This window comes from Mauremys mutica, chromosome 16 (assembly GCF_020497125.1).
Source record: "Mauremys mutica isolate MM-2020 ecotype Southern chromosome 16, ASM2049712v1, whole genome shotgun sequence".
Taxonomy (NCBI): domain Eukaryota; kingdom Metazoa; phylum Chordata; order Testudines; family Geoemydidae; genus Mauremys; species Mauremys mutica.
The window spans coordinates 4622895-4629558 of NC_059087.1; the positions used below are offsets into that span (position 1 = coordinate 4622895).

At 45.2% G+C, this 6664-nt stretch overlaps 1 protein-coding gene across 1 annotated transcript; it reads right to left on the bottom strand.

The window, feature by feature from the left end:
* Positions 1-654: 654 nt before the first annotated feature.
* On the bottom strand, positions 655-5056 carry ISCU (iron-sulfur cluster assembly enzyme). Its single transcript, XM_044990577.1, has 5 exons — positions 4925-5056; positions 4363-4476; positions 3170-3280; positions 2257-2335; positions 655-1233 (listed from the first exon to the last, which is right to left on the bottom strand). The coding sequence occupies exons 1-5, from the start codon at positions 5021-5023 to the stop codon at positions 1136-1138; spliced, it is 501 nt and encodes a 166-aa protein (XP_044846512.1). The 5' UTR covers positions 5024-5056; the 3' UTR covers positions 655-1135.
* Positions 5057-6664: the final 1608 nt, after the last annotated feature.

Sequence of the window (6664 nt, forward strand, 5' to 3'; positions counted from 1 at the left end):
CTCAAGTTAGACGCTATGAGAGTCCTAGATAGTTAAGTGTTTTCTTGAAGTCGGTTGTAGTACCCTGTTTCTGAAACCCATCAGTTTCAATGGGACTTTATCAAGGCCTTTGAGAACTTTAATGATAGGAAATGGGAACTATATGGCGAGTTCTGTTTATTCCCTACATTTAGATCAGGAAACATTATAGGCTAGAAGCAACAGCCCTATCATCCTAAACAAGAATGTCTCGCTTAAATTCAGACATGAATCCACATTAATAGGAGGGACTCAAACTTGGTAGACCTTACCTGTTACATGTGACCTAGTGTTCAAAGGTCCACCTCTCACATTTGGTACCCCTTGTTTAAAACTACTGCATAGACTGATGGCAAAAGTGGTACTTGAACTAGAAAAATCAGTATATTGTTCCTGCCTATTCTTAACAGCTTATGAATGTACTGCCTTCTAGTGGCCATTACCTGCTCTTTCAGTTCAGTTTTTGGTTGTTAAATGCCACAGGATGAAACAGGGTTGTTTGTTTTTGAAAGTAGCCTCTAAACAGATATTCCCTAAGTTTTGAAATGCTAGGAACCGAACTGTAGGGTGGATGGATATGAATGCCCTAAAGAGTCAGTGAAATGGACTTTCAACACAACTGTACCCAAACAGGAATCGCTATAGACTGTTTAATATATTATATACAGCATATGCAATAAAACTGATCTCCAATTTCCTGCATAAACATTCAGATCAAGGCAAAACACTTTCCAATATAACCCTTCTCTATACAAAACCTTAGGCAAAACTATACATTTAGTCTATGAATTTTAGCCCTTCCAACATTTGAAACCCCAGGATTTTCATTGCTGAAAACTCAACTGTCACACTCAGAACTCTGTCTCCTTCACCTGTACACTTAATAAGAACAAGATAGGACAGTAGTGTGTGCTGAAATAAGCTCAAAAAAATTCCAGTAATTTGAGCACCACAACGGTGGTTTAATACACGTGGAACAGTGAAACATTGTGCGTCTCTTATGTGCGTCTCTTACAGCTTCATTTAGTACTGCACTGGTTCTCATCTCTAACATCAAAGTAATTGCACTGTATATTTAAGTGGAATGAGAAAGCAAGCTTTACAGTCTCACACAGGTTTAGGCTTTGGCTGCTTTCTTCTCTGGCTCTTCTTTCTTAGGATCCTGTTTCAACTTGTAATCTGCCAGAGCAGCCTTGATTGCATCTTCAGCTAGCACTGAAAAGCAAAAGAGAGAATGAGCACTTTGAAATTTGTTTGTAAGTAGGGGAGGTGGGGGGGGAGAAATGATCCACTTTCTAAAAATGTGGAAAATACACTGTAAGACTATACAGCAGGGACACTAGCAGAAACAGAGAAGGCTAGATCTTCTTGCAGGTCACAATTGAGATACATGAGAAGAGTTTCTACAGCAAAGCTTGCCCTGGCTCCTGCCTGCACTATTCTTTAGTTGAGGAAATGCTCTTAATTTTCTGAGGAATTAACTGAAGTTTTAGACAGACACCCCCGGCTTCCCCCTCTTCCATTTGCCAATCGACTGCACATCTATCTCATTCAACATCCTTAATCTGGGTTATGTTCCTTTCAAGGGAGCCAACAAAGGAGGGTTTTTTTTATATATATATATAATATAAATAAAAAAAAAAAAAAAAACAGGGCCTATGCCATCTTTTCTGCTTTGCCATACCAGCTTCAGAAACGTCAGTTCTGGTCGTCATTTGTTTCTGAACTTACACTGAATCTTTAAAGTCCATGACTAATATTTTGGAGAAAGGAAAACTGGTCAGACAAGACTCTTTCTGATTAAATGCTCAGGTTTCAATTTTTGGCTCTTTGATGTCACTTCACTAGTTCTCTAGTCACCACAGACTCTAGATGAAAGACCTGGTTTCTAATGTAAAAATAAAAGCAGAATGTCTTCTAGGCCTTCATTGTATCCCCCAAAGCAGCCAACCCCCGATTTGTTTCTTTTGCAGGTCACCTTTAAAAAGAGATCAGTAGAACTGGGCACTTGACTTGGGAGAACTTATGGCAGACTCAAAAGACCGGTAACACTAGGTACATCCTGATGCACCCATGTAAGTCCTCTACAAATACCTAGAGACATCAACAGTAAGAGCTAGAGTCTAGAGTCCAATTGCAGTAAGTTGTACCATGTTTCTGGGCTTCGTCAGACAACACAGATTTTAATTTTTAAAATAGTTCAGTGTTTAAACAATCTGTATTTAGCTTGTGACTTACTAGAACAGTGTAGTTTAACTGGAGGAAGGCAGAGCTCTTTAGCAATATCAGTATTTCTGATCTTCAAGGCTTCATCAACCTGAAATGTATAAACCTGTTAATATAAGATTGACTGCTTGTCACCAAACACCTGAGGTGGCGTACATGCGCCACAGATTTGTGAAAGGGGTGTTTTGAGGACTAGCCTTCAGGATGGGGGTTCAGAGAGAAACATAGGAAGAATTATTTTGTTACACTCAATGATGGTGCACAAGTATTTTAAAGGATTGTGTATAAACAAATTGACATAACCACCCCATCAACATCTTTCCCATTCTCCTTCCATCCCAAAATACCAGATTTAAGGAAAAGGTTTTCAAATGAACAGTCGCAGATGACCGAAGTCAAGGCACACACTAGTGTTCCAGGCTGTGACCTTACAAGGAACCTATATTGTCAGTTTGTGCATTTATTGTCAGCTGTGTATTAAACTGACAACTTGATGTTTTAGACTGATGGGAAAAGGATAGGTAGAAACCTAAATAATCTCATAAGAGCTTCTTATTTGTTGGAAGAAGTCATGGTGCTTGTGGGGAAGAGAATATACATAAATTATTTCTGGCTATGTACGCTATGGCCATTCTGAAAATCATCAAGCTACCTAAGTAAGAGCTGCCTTTCCAGAAATGGAAATTAAAACTACTGAACTAGAAAAGTCAAATTCCCATGATAGGGATGGAAAAGATTCTTAATCTCCCTCATTCAAGAAAAAAAATTCACGCTAGGTAAAATGTAAACGCCACACTATGCTTTTCAGACCACTGTTCCACATATGGTCTCTGATAATGGATGGTATAGCATTAATAGCAACCTCTGGAGACTGCTGCCAGCTCTTGTGTAATATGCTCTTTCATAGGTGTGAAGTCAGTTTTACCGTTTTTCCTTTAATCCATTCTGTGGCCAATGAGCTTGAGGCAATTGCTGATCCACAGCCAAATGTTTTGAATCTTGCATCAATAATTTTTCCATTTTTATCCACTTCAACCTGCAAGAGTTTCAATGACATCAGTTCCGTTGATATCACATTCTTGTACTAATAACACTGAAGAGGACTCAATTGGATAATGGTTTAATTTGAGCCTAGTCATACAGAAGTTAGGGGCAAGATTCCCTTTTCCCTGGTGTCCAGTGAAGCAGAATAGGTAGGGCCTATGATTGAGGCAAGGAATGTTGTAAAACATTTACATTTTAGTTCTAGAAATAGAAAGTCATTTTACTAATGGTTTAAGCTGCAGTTACTGGTAGTCTTCAGAGGACATAATCCATTTACAGTCTACTTAGGTGCAAAATATCAGAGAGGTAGCCGTGTTAGTCTGGTTCTGTAAAAGCAACAAAGAATCCTGTGGCACCTTATAGACTAACAGACGTTTTGCAGCATGAGCTTTCGTGGGTGAATACCCACTTCGTCGGATGCCATCGAAGTGGGTATTCACCCACGAAAGCTCATGCTGCAAAACGTCTGTTAGTCTATAAGGTGCCACAGGATTCTGTGCTGCTCTTAGGTGCAAAAGGTGAGTTAAAAGCAGTCTGCAGATCTGAAACATGCCCCTGAATCCTCCTTTTATTCTTTGTGGTTTCACCAGAACATTTTCCTTTTTTAACCCCTCCCCCCACCCCAGCCTTATGTTGTGTGAAGAATCCACAAAAACAACAATGGGGGAAATGACAATACATGGGAAACACTGAACATTCACAAAGTGCTATCAGATGTATAAACAAGACAGAAACCTCTCTCTAGCATAAGGTGCCACTTGTAATACCATTAGATGAGAATTCTCTGACAGAAGTGTCATGATTAGGTGGCTCTCATTTAAGAAAGCTCATATTCCATAGCTTTCCATTTTGTAATATTACTTTGTCTCATCATCAGCTGTTCTTTCTTGCAAACAACTTATGATTGTCAATATAATCAGTGTGGTCAATTCATAATATTAATTATACTAGAATTCTCTCTCTGTGACTAGAGCTATAAATATTTACAGCTTAACTTCAAGTCACTAGATAACAAAATTAGCATTTGTTAGCGACAGAAATAAGTGAGACGTTGTTATGTATTTGTAAGCTCACCTGTAGTTTCATCACATCGCCACAGGCAGGAGCACCCACTAATCCAGTGCCAACGTTCTTTGCACTCTTATCAAGGGAGCCCACGTTTCTAGGATTCTCATAGTGATCCACTACCTACAAGGGAATTTGATCTGCAATGACTATGGTGTCTACAATCCCCGGCCGGGAAAGTGCTCATACTGCCTGTGCGGTTTAAAACATGCATCAGACAAAGCCCAGCGCATGGCAAGGCACTCGGCTAATAACCCCCACAGCTGACCCATTCCCCAAAGATAGGGGCTCTCAGCCAGTGCATGGGGGTTCATAAGCCCCCTTGTCCCCCAACAGCCAGACCCCCTTCTCATCTCCCACCCCCAAGGTCCCCATACAACTCTCAGGATCCCACCCCCATCCTCACCCCCAACGCTGCTCCCACCCCCCCAGTCCCGCACCCCAACCCCCAATGCTGCTCCCACCCCCTAGTCCCTTCCCCCTTCCTCACCCCCCCAGTCCCTTCCCCCCATCCCCCAATGCTGCTCCCACCCCCCAGTCCCTTCCCCACATCCCCCAGTCCCGCGCCGACCTTCTTGTGATACCCCGCGGTGGGGCCCGCCAGCCCCATGGGCCCGGGTCTCAGCAGAGCGGCAGCAGCCCGGCCCCCCGTTACCCGCAGCGCCGCCATCTTCTCGAAATCCCCCCCCGCTCTGCGCACTGTTAGGAGAGCGTTACGTCACGCCCCGCCCCACGTGACCCACACGTGCGCCGGCACCGCCCCCTCGCGAGCAGGTCGCGTACCCGCCCCCATTCCATCCCTGCTGCTGCCGCTGCGCGGGGCCGGGGCAGCCCTTTGCTCGGAGCCTGGGAAATGGCCCCTCCGCGCCTGCGCACTTTGCAGCCCCCCCCGCTGACAGCGCTGTACCCACCTAGCCACCACTTCAAACCCCCTGCCACGTGCCAGTTACATCCCAGCGGAGCCAGGCCTGGCCCGTGGCGCCCTCCGGGAGTGACTGTGCCATTCACCGGCGCCTGGGTCCCGCCCAGAGGGATGCGTGCAGGTGAAGGACGTGCTTGAGGGGTAGAGCGAGGACTGTATTTAGGACTGAAGCCACAAGCCCGCCAAAAGCTCCCGTTGGTGCAAATGCTAACGGAGTGATCCTGGGCCTGGGTCTGGCACTGGCTCTCCAGTGACTTCGGGTCTCAATTCAGAGTCTCTGCCCTGATCTTCAGAGCCCTCTACAGGACTCACCCGCTCATGCTGTTTAGCCCAAGCCTGAACTTGCTTTACAGTGTTGTAGTTTGACAGCGAGCTAGTGAGGATTCACTATCACAGCTAAATGCAACAGCTCTCTTGCTGGTCTGTTTTGTTCCTTACTGGCGGTTTTATTTGGCTTTGGGGGAGTGAGTTCAAACAGCAGGATCGAGCTTTTTGATGAATTCATATTCCCAATCCCAACATAGATTATCAGGGTTGGAAGTGACCTCAGGAGGTCAACTAGTCCAACCCCCTGCTCAAAGCAGGACCAATCCCTTGATAGATTTTTGATCCAGATCCCTAAATGACCCCATCAAGGATTGACCTCACAATCCTGCGTTTCAGCAGGTTGATGCTCAAACCACTGAACTACCCCTCCCCTCTTTAAGACCTTGCTATCATATGATGTGTTGCTATCCTATCAGTTTTTTAGACAGCATCCTGTACACTGAGGTTGGACAGGCTGGGGAGGGCTTTGCAAATAGTTATTATTTTAATTTATTTGCAGCATCCCCAACAAGGGGCCAAGGGGCAGCTTTGCAAACAGTACATATAACTATATTTAATTCCCATGCCATATCTCCTGTGTTGCAGCCGAGGGAACTTTATAAATACAGCAATGAGTATTTAATTTCCTGTGCAGTGCCCCTCCCTCCCGTGTTTACTGAATTTTCAGTTATTACGATGAATCCTGCAGTGGTGGTGGGAGGATGAACGGGGACGCGGCAGCAGAACCTGAGCCATTTGCTATGGGCTGAGCTGATCAGAAAGCCCAACCAAACTCTTGAGCCTGTTGCCACACACAATATGGCGACCGAGCCTGGGTCCTCCCCTTATCGTCAAGCACTGGCTAGGGCGACCTTCCCTAAGGGCCCTACGTGCCGAGGGCCCGAGGGGACTACACAGATGCCTGCAGGAATCCGTGCACGAGAAGGCCGTCAATCCCTACTCGAAAACGGCCGTTGCCGCGGAGCTGTGTAGCGCGAGCTCCAGGCGGGCGTTCGCTTTTCTCTACGGGGGTGAGGTCAGCATCTGTGTGGGGGCGGTTCGGTCAGGCGCGCCAGGGGCAGC

What these genes read in the sequence shown, in the direction of transcription:
- ISCU (XM_044990577.1), bottom strand. Translation starts at nt 5,023, where the DNA reads ATGGCGGCGCTGCGGGTAACGGGGGGCCGGGCTGCTGCCGCTCTGCTG. An exon ending in CCGCGGGGTATCACAAGAAG is followed by an intron (nt 4,477 to 4,924) that starts GTCGGCGCGGGA and finishes ATTCCCTTGTAG; the next exon opens with GTAGTGGATCACTATGAGAA. An exon ending in AATGGATTAAAGGAAAAACG is followed by an intron (nt 2,336 to 3,169) that starts GTAAAACTGACT and finishes TATACATTTCAG; the next exon opens with GTTGATGAAGCCTTGAAGAT.